We start from the raw sequence: 19,814 nt of genomic DNA on the forward strand, positions 1-19,814 counted from the left end.
GACCCAAAGGCCTGGCAACCACTCTCCTAATGTGTCTCTATTAATGCGCCAACTGTAAGGATCATATGACCAGAATCGCACAGTGTGTGTCCTTCTGACTGGCTAATCCCACAATGCACACCATCAAGATTCAGTCATGTTATCCATAGGTCAGAATGTCCTTCCAGATGGATTCGATGTCATGTGCCTGTAATCCCAGCAACTGCGAGGCCAAGGCAGAAGGAGCAGGGGTTCAAAGTCATCATTAGTTATGTATCAAGTATGAGGCCAACCAGGACTACATGAGACCTGGTAAGGAGAATAAGGCAATAGGATCAAAGGTCCTAAGCCAGCCTGGGCTATATAACCCTGTCTCAAGAGGAAAAGGGAAAAGTGTCCACTTGAAATGTTTAATAATATTCCACTGTATATAGGCACCACATTTTTTCTATGCATTCACATGCTGATGGGCAGGGGGGCTTCTGCTACCTCCAGACTGCTGTTAATACCCCCAGCACATGTGAGTGTACAAACAATCTTTTTTGACAAAGAGAATGTTTCTAGCTAAATTTTATTTATTTTGTTTTGTTGAGATAGGGTCTTACTATGTAACCCTTGGCTGGTCTGAAACTCACTATGTAGACTGGACTGGTCTCAAACTCAGAGATGTGCCTGCTTCTGCCTCCTGGGTGTTGGGATCAAAGGCATATGCCACACACAGCTTTCTAGCTAAATTTTAAGAGCATTATTTTATTTGAATGCTATTCATTTTCATGATTTTCTTCTATTTATAGTAACTTATACACGGATCTCCTATTTACTCTAGTAATATGAAGCATTTCCCTTAAAATATACTTACATTCTAAAAAGTAAGATGACTCAAAAAATGTCAATGTTTTGATGGCAAAGGTAACAGCAGGGTGTAGAAGGGACATACTAGCACAGGCTGCAATCAGTCTCCAGTGTCTTGAGTCTGAAGACAGAACCCATGCCCTGTCCAGTGGTGAGGGAAGCTAAAACCAGGTTAGTATTTCACCAGAGGTGCCTGGAGACATAACAGTGATAAAACTGAGCGATATGGGTGCTGAGACTTCCCAGAGTGAATTTAAGCCAACCAGTGGTTTTCCGATATTCCCTGGGTTCACCATGATATGTTGGTAATGACACCCAGTTCACAGGACCACTGTGCAGCTAGGTAACTGATGGGAGTTGTCTAGCCTATGGCCAGCATGTACTAGGTTTCGTGAGTGAGTGGCTCCCCTCACACACGCTATGCAAAACACACACACACACACACACACACACACACACACACACACACACACACACACACACACACACCAGGGCAGCATTCACCACTTTCTCTCTGAAGAGAGAGGTCTCGGTTGTGATGAAGTACAGCCAGAGGCTAGGGACACCATCAGCCTGACTCCCATCACCTTCCCACCCTCTACCACCTCCAAACACTAGGGAAAGAGCTCCTGGTTCGTGACTGTCACTGCTGGGACATTCTGTCTCACTGGGACAGCTGACTGCTGTGAGATCCCATCTGAGCCAAAAACCAATCTGAGCTTTCATTTCCCCAGCTCTAAGAGGAAGACGTCTTGGTCCTGAGTTCTCAATGTGTGAATCCCACAAGATGTACCTGTACCGCGGGGGGCGGGGGGGGGGGGGCAGCTACTAGAGCATCTGCAGGCTGGTATTCCGTAGATGCTAAGGAAAGCACAAGCATCCCCACCCAAACACGTCTCCTGCAGATCACAGAAGCTGTCAAGCATCCACCATGCACTACCCACACAGCAAACGACAAGTGAAACTACAGAACTTGCAGAATCTGTGGGATTTCACGAAGCTGGTGGAGGCAAGGCAGAAAAGGAGCAATGACCACAGAGAAGGACATCTACGAGGGAAGTAATGGACTTCGAAAAGAAGTGCTGAGCTCTCAGAAGACTCAGAGTGGAGGCTGGAGAGAAGGCTCAGAGGTTAAGAGCACTTGATGCTATTTCAGAGAGCCCCCCCCCCAGTGTGGTTCACAGCACCCACATGGTGGCTCACAACTATCCTAACTCCAGTGTCAGGGGATCTGACCCCCCTCTTCTGACCTCTGAGGGCACACGGTGCACACATGGTGCTCTTAGGAGGAAAAAAAGGTTCAAAGTGGTCCTTGTTGCCGAGGGAGCCCTTGTTTGTTTTCGTAAGCTAGGGTTTCTCTACAATAGCCCTGGCTGTCTTGTACTACGTAGGTAGTACAGGCTGGCCTCGAACTCAGAGATCTGCCTGCCTCTGCCTTCCAAATGCTGGGATTAAAGGTCCCAATTGTTGGGATTAAAGGTGTTCACCACCACACCTGGCTAGCACTGATACTTTTGTTTAAAAAAAAAAAAAAAATCTTAGAGCAAATCAGCTGGGAAGGATGCTCAACATCGTAAGAAAAAACGTCTTCAACGCTCAGTACTTGATTCACTTTTCACAAACTACTAAGCACGTGACCATAATTAGAATTGAAACATTCTTATACTTTTGGTTGTGAGCCTAGCCTTTAACGGCTGAGCCATCTCTCCATCCCAAGAATTGAAACATTCTTAATCAAAATGTATGACTTATTTATCTTCATAATTTTTTATCTTCTAGACAATAATCAACGCAGCCTAGCTGCCCAGACATATCTGTAACTTTTGGTCCTGTCTGTAAGACAGACAGATCGACCTCGCGGCAGGATGTGGTGGGGAGACACCATCCTAATCTTCTTTTCCCTTGACAAGACTGCAAACCCTCCACCCCCAGAAGAGAGCAAGCCCCGAAAGGACTGTGCATAAGGTGATAGGAGGGCTGTGCCAAGCACCATCGAACACCAGAGGGAAAAAACTCCACAGTGTGGGTGGGTCCCCATCACGCTCCGTTATAGGCCTGAGGTCGCTTTGGTTGTACAAATAAGGGAAATTGAGGCCCGTTGAGGACATGGACTCTTTGGCCCAGATCCAGTGACTACAACTGGCACTGGGAAGAATGCAGTTAACCAAAGTGAGGACTTGGTAACGCTCCATGTGGGCCCGTGGTGTCCACTCCAGTCCGTGGTTGGCGGGAAAGCCGAGGTCGCGGAACCTGCGTGGGAGACCCCACGCTTGGGTGAGCCAGCGGGGGTCCCGCGGGCTGGCCCCAGCCCGCCGCAGGCCGCGCCCCACGCGGGGCCCCCGCCCGCTCCCCTTCCCCTCCCCCGGCGGGAGGAGGAGACTGGGCGGCCCTCCCCCGGCCTCCCGACGGCCGCCGCAGCCAGCCCCGCGCCCTCTCCACCCTGCGCGGCATCTCGGACGTCCGGAATCCCGGCCCCGGCCCGAGGTGAGCGGGGATCGCGGGGCGGGAGGTCACGGCGGCCGGGGGATGTGCTGCGGCCCCGAGCCTCTCACGCAAAGGAAGAGCTTTGCTGCAGGGACAGGCGGCGGGGCGGGGCCCGACGAACCCCAAACTCTGAGCCCAACTTTCTAGACCCCTCTTGGGGTCCCCCAGCCTGCTCCCGCCCCGGCGGAGGCCGGGTCCCCCGGCGGGACGGTGGGGGAGGGGGCGCCCGTGGAATGCCGGCTGGGCCGGGAGGGGCGGCGGGCGGGCGGGGGCGGAATGTGGAACTCTCCCGGGGGACCCAACGTGGTCACCATGGCGAGTGCCGGACGGACGGGTGGCACTGGCCAATCAGAGCACGGCTCCACGCCCAGACCCTCGGCACTGCCAATGGAAGCCACGCGGTGGGGTGGGCGGGACTGCGCCTTGCAGGACCGGACCCCCGCACCCCCGCCAGCCGCTAGGGGGAGCGGGGCTGGTAGCCCGCGAAGGGGCGACCAAGTAGGGACTAAGGCTGCCCTGGGCCCTGGAAAGCAGAAAACTAACTTCGGGAAGTAATGGGGACAGGTGGAGCAAGGGCTCCGTGCTAAGAGAAGGGAGGGGCCCCAGCAGCCCACTGCCCTGGTAGTGCTGGGGTGAAGTCTGCAAGCCTCCTCCCCATCCCGCGGCTTCCGTCTGTGTAAGTGAGATATGTCCCTTATTCGGCCGGTTCCCTGAACTTTTATGGGAGTTGGATTGGTTCTTATTGGCACGGAGTCGCCTACCTGCTGGAGGTATTAAGAATCTTGGTGGTGCCTCTCGATTCTATGCATGGGGAAACAGGCTCGGAGACCAGGGACCTGCACATACCACATGGCATATCAAATAGCAAAGCTAGGATTAACGTCTGTTCTCTACGAATGTGCGATCCCAAGAGCTGCTCGGAGTCCTGGGGCTGGAGTCGGTGCCCACGGAGACGTCCACTTTCCCTTACCCAAGCCACATTTGTTTGGTGGGCCTAATGTCTGAAGATCCCCCAGTAGGCGCTCCAGGGGCATGCTGCTCTTCAGGTAGTCGTGGCCCTGACTCAGAGGCATCCAATTCCACTCTTCCAGCTCTTTTTACTGCTAGCATGCTGTGCCATGGCAGGCAAGCAGCTGTCTGTCTGGGCCTCAGTTGACCAAGCTGTAAGGGAAAGAATTGGAATCTGTGACTTAGGATATTTTTGTGACTCCCCAGTTCAATATAGGGATACCTGGGTACTGCCCCAGCTTGGAGACTTAGCCTTCCTCTCTCTCCCTCACTCCTCCGTTTCTCTCCTGGAGGTCCAGCAGCTGTAGGCTGGGCTCTCTCAGTATCCGTGGTCAGAGGGATGGATGCCCACAGTCTGCGGGCTGACCAGCCCTGGGCCCTGCACTTATCCAATCAGGCAGTCCCCCTGCGGTTTCCTACTGGCCTCTAATCCCTACCCACAGCTAGGCCTGTGGCCCTTGGCTTCCCCGGAGTCCACCTGAAAGATTCCAAGAGGACATGGGAGGAGTCTGAGGTGTGAAGGTCCTGGGTTCCCCATCCCCTCGGTTCCCCATCCCCTCAGCTGGCCCGCATCCAGGTTTTAGTGTTGCTCATTCCTCTCCACGGGTACTGAGAGAACCAACCAAACACTGAGGACAGACTACAAAGCTGACTATCTCCTCCTCCCCCTAATCAAAGAGACTTCATCCGGCAAGAGCTCAGACATCTGACTCTGACCTTGACCACAGATGGGCTTAGACACCTACCTGGATCAGCACCTGGCTGAAAACCGGACTTCTGATTTTTAGGACGACACAACTCTCCTAGACTGTCTGATCACAGGGAGACCCCCTAAGAGGAGCTTTGCCCACCCTCCATAGGCTCAGGAAACATTCACACAGCTTCCACTGCAGCTCAGCCCTGTTGAGATAGCCAACAAGACCAAGAAGCCTTTGAGAGCATCACAGTATGTTCATTCCCCAAAACAAGGAGGTTCTGGTGTATAGGAAAGCGAGCATGAAATATCCAGAGGTTAGGAAAGTCTTCTCAGGCGAGGGGGTGATGCAGGTGGGTCTTGAAGGATATGTTGGAGTTTGCAGATGGAGACAAGAAGAGGGAGAGATGTTCCCAACCAGTCTGTGAAGAAGACACTGCTCACTTTCTATGGGCAGCACTGAATCTGTAACCTGCCTGCAGTGAGTGTCCAGTCAAAGTGTCCTTGTTTCCTGGACCAGTCAGGGACCGAGTTATGGCTGGGGTTCAGGAGCTCTGTGACCTGCTCAATTCTGCTGCTTGGCTCAGGTGCCAGGCTATGGTACTGCGCTACATCCTCCATCCTGCTAGCCAATTCTAGGCAAGTACTGTATGCAGAATCTGTCTTATAAGCTGTAAGTGGCACAGATGTCCCTACGGAGTGGAAGGCAATGCTGTGAGAGAGGTCACTGGCCGGGTATGGCTGTGGGATGGGCCAGGGCATATCTGCATTTCCTAGTAGTGGCCTCTGAGTTGGAAGCATGGGCTGGCTGGCTTTAGAAGGGATGAAGACAGGAACACTCTGGGCCTGTGGGGGCTGTCCCCAGCCTGAGCTGCCCCTTGGAGTGCAATGGCAGCCTTAGAGAATCAGGAGCCCCACCCCACCCCATAATGTCACCAAAGGAAAAAGGCACCGAATCTGGGGAGGAAGGGGCAAGTGACGGACGGGCAGCTGGGTCCTGCCTGACTGTAGCGTGCATGAGGCAGGAGCAGGGCCTGTGTGTACCTGGGTTACCACAGCTACTTGAGTGTTTCCAAGGCTGTTATGTGAGTAGGGTGGGAATGGGGAAGTGTTGCTAGGCAGAGGCCAGCTGCACAGGGGGTGGAAAGGGTGGAGGGGGGTCTGCACAGGTGTGCTTGTGGGGGTGGGGTGGACGTGCTCCACCTCTTCCCCCATGCGTGTGCATACCTGTTCTGGGCCTGAGGAGAAAGGCAGAAGGTGTTCAGAGCCTCCCTGCCCCACTGTTCATACCTTTCCCTCACCCTGTAGAGGGGCCAGGGCTGACTTTGGAGGCCCCAGCCTGGAAGCCATTAGGGGCCTGGATGATGTCTGCCTTGCTCCTGTGCCATGGGCTTAGAATTTCTGGAAGGGCCCAGTTGGAGTCTTCTCTAAGCCAAGCAGAGCCCTATGCCAGGCCTGGCAGCTCCAAGGCAGGGGATGTGGCAGCAACCCCCACTGCCACACGTCTACCGAAAGGCGGTGGGAAGACCGGACTTCAGGGCTGGTTCTTGGGCTTCCTGCCAGCCCCTCTCCTCCCCTCTCCCCTGCAGATGCTTGTATTGTTTCTCTTAGGGCTGTTCTGATGGAACTGGGCCAGGAAAATGGGGAAGACGGAGTGTGTGTGTGTGCAGAGTTCTCTTTGGAGTGTGTATGTTTGGGGGCCGTTGATGTGCTGGTGCATGTGTACAGTGTATCTGTATCTGTTTGTATAGCTGTGTGCCCATGGGTCCATCCATTAATGTGCTGGTGCATGTATACAGTGTATCTGTATCTGTTTGTATAGCTGTGTGCCTGTGGGTCCATCCATTAATGTGCTGGTGCATGTATACAGTGTATCTGTATCTGTTTGTATAGCTGTGTGCCTGTGGGTCCGTCTCTGGCTGTATGTGTCATTTATCCCTGTTTTCTGTGGGTAGCATTGCTCGTTGTATGTTCCCAGATGTGTCTGTGTGTGCAGAAAATGCTAGATGCTTGTGGGCGCCAAGGCTACCGACTCATCACACAGGCCGAGACACTGAGTCAGAAAAGGCACATTGCCTCTCAGGAACTAGAGCCTGGGTCCTTGTGGCTGTCTGGTGACTGTCCACAGTGTCTTTGGGGTTGAGATATGTATGGCACTGTAAGGAATGAGGGGGACATGGGCTTGGGGACATAGCTCAGTAGTAGAGGGCTTGTTAATGGCCTTCCATGGAGGAGCTGGGGAGGCTGAGAGACTTGAGACAGCTCAGAGGTTACTTGACTGCTCACACGCCCTAAACATGGACTTCTGAAATGTAGGCTTTGCTGTATACCTACCAAACACCCCCAGGCCACGGAACTGCTAATTGTTAATTAAGCAAGGGTCCAGGTGAACCGAAGCACACCCCGATGAAGGTATCCTGGCCTTCCTTACCCTGCACCCTGTACAGGGGGAGAAGCGGAAGCCCAGAAAGGTCCTGTGGCTTACATGAAGCTCAGACAAAAATCAAGGGTTCAGATCAGCCGCCTTGAGGGGATGCAGGAAGTTGGAGCCAGGGAGAAAGTAGCTGAAGGCCCCTGTTGGCTTCCTTGGGGCATCTCCGGAACACACCACCCTCCTCCTGCTTCTGCCAGTACCAGGTGTTCGTCCCCTGAGCATGCAGGTGCTGTCGGTGGTGGTCACAGCCCAGTAATGGTTGTGTTCTCCCGCAGGTCTGAAGAGGCGCCCCAGACGGGTATCCTAGAGAGCAGTGGGTCGCGGCGTCCATCACACACAGTGGTACCATGTAGGTCACTCGTCCCCGGCGTCGTCCTTGAGCCTAGGCGAGTTCGCGCCCAGGGCCCGCCCAGCCTCACTATGAGCCACGGCCCAAGCCCGCGGCTGGCCGAGTCCCCGCAGCTGTCCAAGAGCAGCCTGCTTACCATCCTGGGCAGCCCGTCCCCCGATCGCATGGGCCCGGCCGACTCGCTGCCACCCACGCCGCCCAGCGGCACGCCATCACCGGGGCCGCCACCCGCGCTCCCGCTGCCCGCCCCTGCCCTGCTGGCCGACGGCGACTGGGAGAGTCGCGAGGAGCTGCGGCTGCGGGAGCTGGAGGAGGCGCGCGCGCGAGCCGCGCAGATGGAGAAGACGATGCGCTGGTGGTCCGACTGCACGGCGAACTGGCGCGAGAAGTGGAGCAAGGTGCGCGCCGAGCGCAACCGTGCGCGCGAGGAGGTGCGCCAGCTGCGCCAGCGGCTGGACACCCTCACCAAGGAGTTGGCGGGCGCGCGCCGCGAGCGCCAGGAGGCTCAGGGCGAGTGCGAGGCGCGCGGCCGCGAGCTGGCCCGGCTGCGGGGAGCGCACGGCACGGTGGACAAGACACACGACGGCCCCGATCCCGAGCGTGAGCATGAGCCTGTGCGTGACGTCGGGGCGGAGAGGCCGCCTGGTAGCCAGGTGCGCCCAGCTACACGGCTTAGAAGAAGGCTGGCCTTCGGGCCAGCCTTGCACAGACAGGGGCACAGGTGGGAGGGAGCAGTGAAAAAAAGCTAGTAAGGATCTGGTCTGCAGGGAGGTGTCTTCCACGCCAAGCACAGGAGAGATCCGTGGACTTGGCTTAGGTTAGTAGTCGAGCTGACTGGCATTCTTTCATCCTGAAGGGAGATAACTGGCTCTCTGGGTCCCGAGCCGGGCCTTTGGGAGGGGCGTCAGAAAGGCTTCCCCCCACCCCCGAAGAGGTTGGTTAGCTGAGACTGAGAGGAGGCATACAAATCCGCTATGGGAAGTGCTGGAATCCATAGTTGGTGGTGGTCATTGCAAAAGTTGGTAGGCTGGAGGCCTGCCGAGCCTGGGGAGTGGTGGTCACTGTACCCATCATTCCGTGCCTATAGGTACATTATCAACTTACTCCCTACAGCAGCCCCTCCCCCCCCCCCAGAGGGAGATTCAGAACCAAAGTCTGTGGTGCTAATCCAGCTGCTGGGTTTGCTCCAGGGGGTGAGTGGTAACTCTTAGTATAGCTGGAGCAGGATGGTGGTGAAGGGCAGGCCACACAGGCAAGGTCTGGGCTTTGGTCCCCAGGAGACCAGATCCTAGATTGAGACTTAGCTGACACCCTCCTCTCTGGCCTAGCCCTCTCCCTGTGGCTGGGGATTTGGGTTCCAGGGCTTCATGCTCTTCTTGCTGGCTTGTTTGCTTGTTGTCACAGTCCCGGAGTCTCCAGGGACAGTTTAGGGAGTCTCGGGTCTGCAGTCTGAGTTTGCACACCAGCCCAGGCACTCTACTCTGTGATCCTACTTTCTGGTATTTCCATCTGTCCCAGGTGGCAACCAGAGTGCCCCACCTGGACCACCTGAGGTCAGGAGGATGGGGGGTCAGCGCTCCACAAGTCCTCAGAGCCACAGATCTCCCCATGACCCTGTTTGCGCCTGAATTAGAATCATAAGCCACAGTAGGAATCCCCGACTAGTTCACCCAGTGTTTGTGCACGTGGGGTGACGGGGGGCCCTCCCAGGATACAGGAAAATGGTGGCTGGCTATGTACTTCCAGGATGTGAGGGAGAGGCCCAGAGAAGGAGAATGAAGTAAGCTGCAAAAGAAACCAGGTCACCTGCCCTGGTCACTTAGCAAACTCCAGGGCAGGGTCTGAGATGGCCATGAGGATGGTGGCCAGGGTGAGGCCCGGGCCAGGTGCAGTCCCTCCCTTGGTCCCCACAGGAGCTGGACCTGGTAGAGAACCTGCTGAAGAGCAGACCAGAGGAGCCTGAGGGCTGCTGGGACACCTACAGTGTGGCAGCTGGGGCCTCTCGGGCCAGCTCAGGCCGCCAGGATCGCAACCGCCTGCCCTGGGAGGACACAGGTGGTACCGAGGAGGATGCCTCCAAGTTGACCGCCCTGCGGCTACGGCTGGACGAATCCCAGAAGGTGCTGCTCAAGGAAAGAGAGTGAGTCCTGGGGGGGGGGGGGCCTGGAGCTGGGTACCCTGGAATTCAGGTGACTCCCACGAAATCTCTTGAGGCCCAAGCTCAGATTTTACTTACCTTGGGGTGTCTTTGGGTTTTTTTTTTTTGTTGTTGTTGTTGTTTTGTTTTGTTTTGGTCCTTTTTTGTCATCCCTCTCCCCCGTCCCAGCCCCTGCCAGATGAGGACTGAACCCAGGGCTTTATGCTAGGCAAGCGCTCTACCATTGAGCTAAATCTCCAGCACCACAATCTACGATTTTAAATCAGCAAACCCACTACAGTGTCTTTTGTTGTTGTTTCTTATAAATCTTTTTTAAAAATTTACTTTATGTGTGCCTCCTTGGCTGAGTGGTGGCGGCGGCGGCGGCGGTGGCAGCGCACGCTTTTAATCCCAACATTAGGGAGGCAGAAGTAGGCAGATCTCTGTGAGTTCAAGGCCAGCCTGGTCTACAGAGTGAGTTCCAGGACAGCCAGGGTAGTTACACTGAGAAGCCCTGACTAAAATATGTGTGTGTGTATGTGTGTGTGTGTGTGTGTGTGTGTGTGTGTGTGTGTGTGTGTGTATTTGAGTGATTTGTGTGTATATATGTGCACCTTGTGAGTGTCTGGTGCCCCTGGGCACCAGAATACGGTATTGGATCCCCTGGAACTGGAATTACAGATGGTTGTAAACTGCCATTTTGGATGCTGGGAACCAAACCTGGGTCCTCTGTAAGAGCAGCAAGTACTTTTACCTCTGAGCCATCTCCATCCCTCATCCTTTGTTTTCAAAGTAGAGCCTCAGTACATGAGCCCAGGCTGACCTTGACCTCACTGTGTAGCCTATGGTGGCCTCAAGCTTACCTCTGGTGGCAGAGAGGGTAGCCGGCTCAGGGAAAGCAGGACAGGAAAGGAAGTTGGCAAGCTGTGCTTGGCCCAGGAAGGTAACAGTTTGTGAGTGGATGGGTCTGGAGGCCCAGGGCGGTCTGGGCTAGAGGTTAAAAAGGCAGGGGTCATCAATGAACAGGTGACCTTGGAAGCCAGGAATCTGGGAATCCGAAGTGGGTGGGCAAGGAGAAGGTTATGGCATGGAGTCCTGGCTCTGTCAGGTTCAGAGGCTGGCTAGTGGAGAGGGGGTGGTGGTGAGGAAAGGGAGCCGTGGTTTCGGGGAGAAGGAACCAAGAGACACTTTAACAGGAGAGTGGGCTGCTGGACACACTTAGCTGACCAATGGATTTAGAATATGGAGGTCATCAGGGATTTTAATGATGGCATTTAGAGGGTATAACCTGGTGCTCATGAATATTCTGTAGCACTGGTGACCGGGAAATAAGCATATAGATTATATACTTGGTTCCGCACATATGATTTTACTTTAAAAAAAAAATCAACATAAGGGCTTGGGAAGAGGGGTTTGTCTCAGTGGTAGAGTGCTTACCTGGCATGTATAAACCCTGGGGTTGGGGGGGGGGACAGAAGGGAGGGAGGAAGAAAACACCCCCTGTGATGCATGGAGCGATGCCTCTAATGGGCGCCATTGCATCTCTGGCTAAGGAAAGCCAAAGGGGCCAGGAACCAGCAGGACCTGGGGAGAAGATGATATGGCTTCCTCCTGACCGCCTCCCCTGCCTACACCTCATCTTGGACTCCTAGCCACAGAATGTGGGAGAACACAGTCTACTTTTTAAACAACAACAACAAAATCAAGCTAGTCCACCCCCTGAAACACGAAGTCAAAACGAAAAAGAGTCTAATAAAGCCCGTGTGCTCACCCGCTCCCCTCCCCAGGGACAAACTGGCTCTGAGCAGGAGCATCGAGAAGCTGGAGGGGGAGCTCAGCCAGTGGAAGATGAAATACGAGGAGCTGAGCAAGACCAAGCAGGAGATGCTCAAGCAAGTAAGGCCGGAGGCTTGGGGGGCGGGAGTGGGGGGGTGGGGGTGGGGGTCCTGGCTGTGGCAGCCGCATGCTGGGGAGTTCCAGACTTGCGGACAGGTTAGGGTAGAATCCTTTCACTTGGCCATAGTTCTGAGTACCAGGCAGGCAGGGAGATGATGGTAGCAGCCTAGCAGGTGAGGTCTGTGTGTTGAGAAGGCATCCTAACAGCATGAAGAGCCAGGTGGTGGCAGCCCATGCCTTTAATCCCAGCACTCAAGGGGGCAGAGGCAGGTGGAGGCCGAGGTCAGCGTGACAGCCAGGGCTACACAGAGAAACCCTGTCTCAAAATACAAACAAGCAAAAACAAAACAGCATGAAGGAGGTAGGGTGATAGGCCGAGGAGGGCCTCTGTAAGAGGACAACTGAGTTGGGTGTGGCAGGTTACTTGGTAGGCTGAGACATGAGGATTGCCGAGTTCCGGGCCAATTTAGATACAGGGTGAGACACTGTCTCAACATCTCTGCTCCACTCCCTACAAGACGCTGTTTGAAGTGAGACCTCAAGGGGCTGGGTGAAGTCATCCTTGAGAAGATAGGGGATCTGGGTGCTCAGCAGCAGTCCTGGAATAGACAGGCACCTGGTGTATGCTGGACACAGAGAAAGCTGGTGTGGCTGGAGAATCCCATCAGAGGTAGGATTGATGGGACAAATTTCAGAGGGCTTGTGACCAGAATGGAGGTGCCAGATGTGACATTTATCCAATGTATGTCAAGTCAAACAGAAGCCTTGTTCAGTCAAAGGAGCTGTGTCCTCACATTCCCATCTCAGCAGCGTGGCCATTGAGCTTGAGATGTTGGCTGCGGCTTCTGCCTCCTGTACAGATTGCATATGGCCACCAGGGGGCGCAGCTATCCTGGGAAAGCCTTACCAGAACCTCTGGGGTCACAGAGGTCAAAGACCGGAGAATTCGCCTAGGAAGATTGTCCAAACCTGGCCTTCCCTGGGAATCTATTCAAGCTCCTAAAAGAGTCCCAGCCCCCTCCCTGCCTACTTGAACCTTCCTTCTTCTTTTGGGGTCCAGGAACCTGGCCCCACACTCTTCAGACTTCCAAGTGTAGTTGCTGGAAAGACACTCCTGGAGTACCAGCGTTCAGTTGATTAGAAAATCCCCTTGCGCCTGGCTTCCTTCCACGGTATTGTCTTCCAGCTCGCTGTGTGCTTGTGTGGGGCAGCAGCTTGGAGAAGTGCCCACAGCCGTTCACATGTACACTGGTGTTTAGGCCACCAGTGTATGCCGAGAGCCGTGGGGAAGGCGGGCAAGTTCTCTGCCTCCTAGGCTTGCAGTCTTGTGGGCAGTGGGAAGGGGCCAGGTGGATGGGAGGAGACTTTGTGAGAACACAGGAGTTGGGGTCTACCTAACAGCACCGAGAACCCCTCAGAGGGGTGTTGGTGTGTGTGTGTTGCGGGCGGTGTGGAGGGTTGAACTGACTTCGTTAAAGTTCACTCTTGATTCCCATGGTGGACAGTATGCTGACGCAGTCAAGTGCAGGCACCAAAGGGCCAGATTGTGGTGTGGTCGGAGGTGACAGACATCTGAAGCACAGGGTGGCCAGATTCAGCCTACTCCCGGTCCCTGGGGCCCCATTACCCTGGCTGGTGCTCACCTCTGGCACTACTTCTGGGATATGTCCTGGTGGTCCTCGGTGACCAGGCTGGGTGATGTCTCTGCAGCTCAGCATCCTAAAGGAAACACACCAGGATGAATTGGGCCGCATGTCTGAAGACCTGGAGGATGAGCTGGGTGCGCGCTCCAGCATGGATCGCAAGATGGCTGAGCTGAGGGGTGAGGTGAGTGACTCTAGGAGGGAGGGGCCCAGGAGTTCAGGGGATCCTTGAGCAATCAGTGGGAAAAAGACAGCAGCCTGTGCTGTGTGGGGCCAGCCACACTCCAGGGACCTAGCCTTCAGGAGGCACCCCCTTTCCCACACAAAACCCAGAAGCGCCCCCACATCCTGAACACCATGAAAAAAAAAAGCCCAGCATAATTATAGCCTGCTGCAGCTGGATCTGCTTCCTGGTGCCATTTTTGGCTTCAGGATGGGGGGGTTCTTCTAGCTTGTCTCTCCACCCCTGGCCCCCAGGAGGCTCACTGCGTCTCCCGCTATTGCAGATGGAAAGGCTTCAGGCAGAGAATGCAGCCGAGTGGGGCCGCAGAGAGAGGCTGGAGACGGAAAAGCTGGGCCTGGAGAGGGAGAACAAGAAACTCCGGGCGCAGGTTGGGGACCTGGAGGAGGCCCTGGCCCGCAGACGGCGGCAGAACGCCAATGCCCTGGACTGTGACCTGAGGGCCAGCCAGGCCGCTCTCTTTGAGAAGAACAAGGTGGGCAGGGAGTAGCTAATCAACACACTTACTGTATGTCCTGCATGTGGATAACCGCAGTACAGGCGAGCCTCCTTGGTCCCCAGACCAGACATCCAAAAGGCTCCCAAACCCCTAACTTTGAGCAGGGAATTTCACACTTAGGTGTGGTAGGTCCCACTCAAAATTCGAGGGCGATAAAAATGCTAAAGAAAATTGCAATCAGGCCCTAATGACGTACGTGAAACTAATGGATTCTATGTTTAGACCCAGGTCCTGTCCCCAAGAGATCTCATGATGTATGTTTGAATACCCCGAAAGTCCAAAAATTCTGGAATCTAGGCTGAAGATAAAGTTTGGTAGAGTACTTGCCAAGCATGCGGAAAGCCCTGGGTCCCATCCCCAGCACCACGTCACGTAGTGTGATGTCTCACGCCTGTAGTCCCAGCGCCCAGGAGGTAGAGGCAACAGCATCAGAGGTTCAAAGTCATCCTTGCTACAAAGAGAATTCAGTTTCAGCCTGGGTTACATGAGACTCCTTTTTTTTTTTTTTTTTTTTTTTTTGGTTTTTCGAGACAGGGTTTCTCTGTGTAGCTTTGCACCTTTCCTGGAACTCACTTGGTAGCCCAGGCTGGCCTCGAACTCAAAGAGATCTGCCTGGCTCTGCCTCCCGAGTGCTGGGATTAAAGGCGTGCGCAACCACCACCCGGCTGAGACTCCATTTTTAAAAAAAGAAAGGAAGGAAGGAAGGAAGGAAGGAAGGAAGGAAGGAAGGAAGGAAGAAAACCAAAATACTTTTGAGCCTAGGCACTTCAGACAAAAGATACTCAACGTCTAATTGCATTTATTAGACAACTATTGTAAGATGAAGCAGTTGGTAATTGTAGTAGCTACATGCACTAAGCACCTACTGTGTGGTAGTGACGGCAGACAGTGTGTGTCCCCCTAGTCCGTGAATCGGATGGCTTAGAGAGACAGATTGCTCTCTCCATCACATGTGGTCAGGCCTGGTCCTGAAAAAGCTTCCTGGGCGGGGGCGGGGGTGGGGCGGGGTGATGACTTTGAGCTGAGGTCTCCAGGAAAAGCAGAAGCTAACTGGTGGTTAACTGACCTTGCAGAGGGTAGAGTGAGGACTGGGGAGTCAGAGAAGAAACGAGGGCTCTGGATGGGCGTGATGGGGGGCCCAGGTAGAGGAAGCAGTAACCGCGGGCTGTGCTGTGAGAGCAGTAATCGGAGGTGGGGTGGGCCGCGGCCAGGTGGAAGGCTGCAAGGGAGGTAGACAGCCCGACCCTGGAGCTGGTGAAGGAGACAGTAAAGACAGGGCTGCCCCCCCCCCAGACACCCCAGAGTAGGGTGGCCATCTCTTTTCCTGGCTGTCCCACTTTGACCTCAGGTCTCTTCCTGTGCCGCATGCACACCTACTCCACAGTCCAGCTCATTCCCCAGACTTAGAACTTTAACACCACATGCATGTCTGTAAACCTCATTGCTTGCCCAGATCCTGACCTGAAGTTCCACAGCCCACCGGACGCCCTCCTGGCTCCTTACAGTTATACATCAAGTGGAGCCGCTGGATCACCACCACCACCTCCCCCCACTCCCCACCCCGGCCACCTTCTCACCTCACGAGGTGGCACTGCCAGCCCCCGGTTGATCACTAAGCCTTAACATTCAACAGCAGGTGTGACATTCCTGTAGAGGAGATGCCAGGTCCTCCTAGCTGACTGCCGCGCCCCGTGGCCCTCCCTGAGTGAGCCTGTGACCGGAGCCTTCCCGCCCCTCTAGGAGCTGGCAGATCTGAAGCACGTGCATGGCAAGCTCAAGAAGCAGTTTCAGGAGAAGGTGGCAGAGCTGGCACATGCCAATCGGCGTGTGGAGCAGCACGAGACGGAGGTAAAGAAGCTGCGGCTGCGGGTGGAAGAGCTCAAGAAAGAGCTCGCCCAGGCCGAGGACGAGGCAAGTACCCACAGGCCCGCCCGAGAGGGGCCTGGCACCCGAGGCAGTGAGCAGGCGAGGGCAGGTGGAGGGGAAGGAAGGTGGATGAGGTGAGTGAGCAAGCGAGGTGGATGGAGGTGTAGATGGTTAGGCAGAAGGCCGGAGGAGTCCACGTAAACAGAGCACTAGACAGACAGATGGACAGTGAAGTGGATGAATGAGCTACAGGTGGCTGATAGATGATGGGTGCACAAACAGATTGACAACTAGGTGGGTGAATGGACAGGGAACGAAGCAGGTGGGTATGGCTGTGTGGCCAGGCAGCTGCGTAGGTGGGTATGCTGGCTAGATTTGATGCATGCTGGGTAGATTTGGAGGCTGGTGGCCTACAGTGATAGAGAACAGAATGGAAGTGGTCCTGGGGAGCCTTCGGAACCAGAGCTGGAAACCGGGCACAGTTCCAGAGCAGAATGGGACGTGGCTGAGGCAGGCAGCCTCTGCCCAAGGTGACCCTCCTGTTCTCTGTCCTGCTCGCCCCAGCTGGACGAGGCTCACAACCAGGCCCGGAAGCTACAGAGGTCCCTGGATGAGCAGACAGAGCTGAGTGAGAACCTCCAGGTGCAGCTGGAGCACCTGCAGTCCAGGTAGGCAGGGGTGCTCTGCTGGGGGAGGACCCTAAATGCACAGGGCTAGGGCCAGAATTCTCAAGAGAGCCCCGGAGGGGAAGACCAAGAAGGAAGAGCTCCTGGGGCCAGAATCCTGTCCCCTCTGCACAGGAAGGGCCTGGGCCAGGAAGCCGGTGGGGAGAGGCTGCAGGAAGACATCCCAGCTGTGGGCTCTAGAATTGTCTCCTTCGGGTGGATGGGCTGCTGGTGGTATGAGTACATGGAGGGCTGCCAAGGAGGCCGGGCTCTGGGCAGGGCCAGTGATGCTGGGAGTCCCTGGCGAGAAGCAGCACCATCCCCCCCCACCCCCATCCCCACCCCCCACCCCCACCCCCACCCCCCGCCCCGGGGTCAGTAGGAATATGAAAGGCTGCAGGGCAGGGAAGGGCAGAGTGACAGGCCAAGTCTCTCAGCTACAGCAGGAAGCCTCAGCCCCCGAAGGAAGTGGAGAGGTGCCTGGATCCACCCACTTGGGCACACCGCCACCTCTCCTGTCCCCACCCCACTGTCCCCACACTCTAAATCCTGCCTCCTCCATACATTCCTCACTTCCGTGGCCACCTAGATATGCCAAAGCTCTTCAGGCAGAGCCCTCCAGAGTCATAGCTGGGAAGCCCCAAGAGCATGTGGCCAGTGTGGCCACATCCATACCTGCCTTCTTACCCGTGGGTGGAGGGACCCGGGTCCTGCAGCCAGAATTCTTGGGTAGGTAGGTGCCCTCAGGACACTGAACCCTCGTGGTCAGCTCCCCCTCTGTAAAAGACAAGGGAGATCTGTCACTATGGAAGAGAGCTTATTGAATCTTTTAAAAGAACCAACAGATGCTGTGACGTCATTTGCACCTGGCGGGGGATGCAGCTCAGTAGCTTGCTGCAAATATTCTACACCTGGATTTGATCCCCAGCACCACACACACTGAACATGGGTTTACACGGGTGTGATGCCCGAACTTGAGAGGTAGAGGGCAGATCAGAAGTTCAAGGTCATCCTCAGCTACATAGGGGGAATTGGAGGCTAGCCTGGGCTGCATGAGAATTCTGGGGGAAGTATCTGGACCAACAAATGCTGATTGCACTGATTGGCCACTCACATTGCCTCTCCCAGAAGGGAACTTAGGTGTGGGCCAGATAGATACTATGTCCAGAGCCTGCTGTGAGGCAGAGAAAGGGGCGCCCTTTCCCCCCAGGACTGGAAGACAAAGAAAAGCCCTTCGACGGCTGCCCAATAGTGGGTGGCCTGGTGGGATCGATCTCCTGCTTATCAGCAATGGGCTTATTGAGCATCTACTTAGTGCTACTGCGCACTGAGAGCTTGTGGTTGGGAGACGCTTTGGAGCCAGGCCTCATGGTTATATGGTATAATCAAGAGTCTCAGTTTCCCTCTAGCCTGGAGTGACACCTGAAATTTATACAGGGCCCAGGCACTGATGTGAGTCAGGCTTATTGCATACCCAGTTCCACACGGTCCAACCCTGTACACTCCCCCCCCCCCCCGCCCCCCATAGGCCACTCACTCAGCCTGGGGCTTTCCAGAAGTCTCAGCCACATTCCTGGGGAGCCATAAACTCCCAAAATGGGCAGATTGGCTCTGCTCAGCCTCCCCAGCACCTCTGTCGGGGGCGGGCAGGGCCACCCAGGATTGCTGCCTCGCCTCGTTTTAGTTTGTAACTTTTCTTGCTTTAATGTTCCGGGACAGCACACTAAATCACGGTGCAGTAATGGAGCCGCACTCTCGCCCCTCCCTGCCTCGTTAATAATTCATGCCTTCCAGTAAGATACGCCGCCTTGTTGGGGGCAGTGCGTTTTCTCCGCCTCCTCCTGTCGTATGGGCGAAGCTTGTCTAGCACATTTTGCTGTTAAAAATCGCAATGTGAGGAAGGAACTAGGGCTGAGCAGACATTAGTCATGTCGTGTGCTCCACACCCTATTCCTTGGTCTCCTGGGTCCCTGTGAGGGACCAACCCCGTCTCCATCACCTCTCTAAGTCCACCACCTACACCAGAGCTGGCGCTGCAGCTCAGAGGACAGCCCCACTAGCTCCCATCTGAACGACTTTAGGCAAGTCACTTAACTCCCTCGGCCTTCAGGTTCCTTGCATATAAATTGGGGTGGCAGTAGCGTTCCCCCATATGAGCACAGGTGCCCCAGAGTGCATTGCAGCTGGAATTGTAGCCACTGCCAACGCAGATGCACTGTGATCCCTGCTCTGACCTGTGACCCCCACCCCCTCAGGCTCCGCAGGCAGCAGCAGAACGCCCCCCTTTTTGGGAAGATCCGTAGTACCCGATTTGGCACCGAGGAAGCCGGAGATGGAGCCAGCGACCTAGATGAGGACGAGGACCTGCAGATCCAGGTGGCCTAGAGCAGTCCACTCAAACCATTCGAATTGTGCAGCCATCCACGCTTTCTTCACTCCTTGGGTCCCGTCCCCTGCTGCGGACCACTTCCTCCTCTCCCAGGAAGACAGCGATCTCACCTACTCACACCGCACTGATGGGGAGCCTGTTGGATATGTATATTGTATATATGCCCAGGGTTGCTTGGACCATTGGATTTTATAAACACAGGACAGCCAACACCCAGCTCTTAAGACCCCACCTGCGTAGGACTTGATGCAGGGGCGGACCATGTTGAGGGAGGCATGGTGGTCTGGCAGGGGCTATTCATAATAAGATACCGTGAACTCGGACTTTTGTAATAAATGGAGTTCAAGCTCTCAGGGCGGAGTCCTGAAATTGCAGGAGACTTGGGAAGGAGACATGGTGGGTCAGCATCGCCTGCACCTAACTTTGAACTAGCGTCCAGGATTGAGTGGATGAATGAGCACCTGAGTGGCTGAGGGATCTGGTGTCCAGCCTGCCGGGAAAGAAGGAAGTATGGTGCCCGTCCGATCTGGACAGGAAGAGGCCTCAGTTCCAGACCCTCATGGGCTCAAATCTGTGCTCTTCCCTTTACTGGCTGCCACCTCAGGGGCATCCCTCACCCTCTGTGAGCCTCAGGTCTTCCATCTGTAAGTCAGTGTTCCATGGTTCACTGGGTAAGCA

General features: G+C 55.2%; 1 protein-coding gene across 3 annotated transcripts; it reads left to right on the forward strand.

The window, feature by feature from the left end:
• Nucleotides 1-3,204: 3,204 nt before the first annotated feature.
• Nucleotides 3,205-19,489, forward strand: Ccdc102a (coiled-coil domain containing 102A). Of its 3 annotated transcripts, none has more exons than XM_042277282.2 (9): nucleotides 3,205-3,315; nucleotides 7,727-8,453; nucleotides 9,714-9,940; nucleotides 11,725-11,833; nucleotides 13,544-13,660; nucleotides 13,983-14,192; nucleotides 15,957-16,127; nucleotides 16,647-16,750; nucleotides 19,003-19,489. In XM_042277282.2, exons 2-9 carry the CDS (start codon nucleotides 7,872-7,874, stop codon nucleotides 19,130-19,132), a joined length of 1,650 nt encoding a protein of 549 aa, XP_042133216.2. In that variant the 5' UTR covers nucleotides 3,205-3,315; nucleotides 7,727-7,871; the 3' UTR covers nucleotides 19,133-19,489. The 3 variants fall into 3 exon arrangements, with proteins under 3 accessions (XP_042133216.2, XP_076427769.1, XP_006985295.3); XM_076571654.1 differs by lacking the exon at nucleotides 3,205-3,315 and adding an exon at nucleotides 3,779-3,995 and having other exon boundaries at nucleotides 7,727-8,414; XM_006985233.4 differs by lacking the exon at nucleotides 3,205-3,315 and adding an exon at nucleotides 3,793-3,995.
• Nucleotides 19,490-19,814: the final 325 nt, after the last annotated feature.

This window comes from Peromyscus maniculatus, chromosome 5, assembly GCF_049852395.1.
Source record: "Peromyscus maniculatus bairdii isolate BWxNUB_F1_BW_parent chromosome 5, HU_Pman_BW_mat_3.1, whole genome shotgun sequence".
Classification (NCBI taxonomy): domain Eukaryota; kingdom Metazoa; phylum Chordata; class Mammalia; order Rodentia; family Cricetidae; genus Peromyscus; species Peromyscus maniculatus.